At 67.4% G+C, this 521-nt stretch overlaps 1 protein-coding gene across 1 annotated transcript in view; it reads left to right on the top strand.

Annotated features, from left to right (window-relative positions):
- Positions 1–521, top strand: part of ADD1 (adducin 1 (alpha)) — a 17,875-nt gene that overhangs the window by 10,235 nt on the left and 7,119 nt on the right. Inside the window, exon 7 of the mRNA XM_012724063.1 lies at positions 97–345. Coding sequence (XP_012579517.1) covers positions 97–345 — 249 coding nt within the window. The remainder of the gene's footprint in view (positions 1–96; positions 346–521) is intronic.

The raw sequence follows: 521 nt of genomic DNA, 5'->3' as shown, positions 1-521 counted from the left end.
GGGGTGGGCGCCGGTGAGGGGTTGCTGCCGGCCGCGGGTGCTGCACCCTCGCGCCCCCGCCGGACGGTGACCACCGCTCGCCGCTTGCACCCCTAGGGCTACAGAACCGGCTACCCCTACCGCTACCCCGCTCTGCGCGAGAAAGCTAAAAAGTGCGGCGACACGGAGGCCCCCGCCGGCGCCGCGGGGTGCCCCCTCGCTGGGGACGGGGACCCGGCCGGCTCCCCCCTCAGACACAGTTTCCAGAAGCAGCAGCGAGACAAGACACGGTGGCTGAACTCTGGCCGGGGTGACGGTGCTTCCGAGGAGGGGCGCGGCGGGAGCAGCCCCAAGGCGAAGACTAAGGTGTGGACGAGCATTACACACGATCACGTGACACCCTTGCTGCAGTCTCTCTCGTCCGGTGTCTGCGTGCCAAGCTGTATTACCAACTGCTTGGTCTGTGCCTACCTTACTGTTCATAGTTAGACGTGTAGAGCGAGTCGGGCAGCGGGTGCTTCGGAGGCTTCGGGACCCCTCCG

This window comes from Condylura cristata, unplaced genomic scaffold, assembly GCF_000260355.1.
Source record: "Condylura cristata isolate star-nosed mole 26May11 unplaced genomic scaffold, ConCri1.0 scaffold00012, whole genome shotgun sequence".
Taxonomy (NCBI): Eukaryota; Metazoa; Chordata; class Mammalia; order Eulipotyphla; family Talpidae; genus Condylura; species Condylura cristata.
This window is presented reverse-complemented; position numbering and strand designations above follow the sequence as displayed.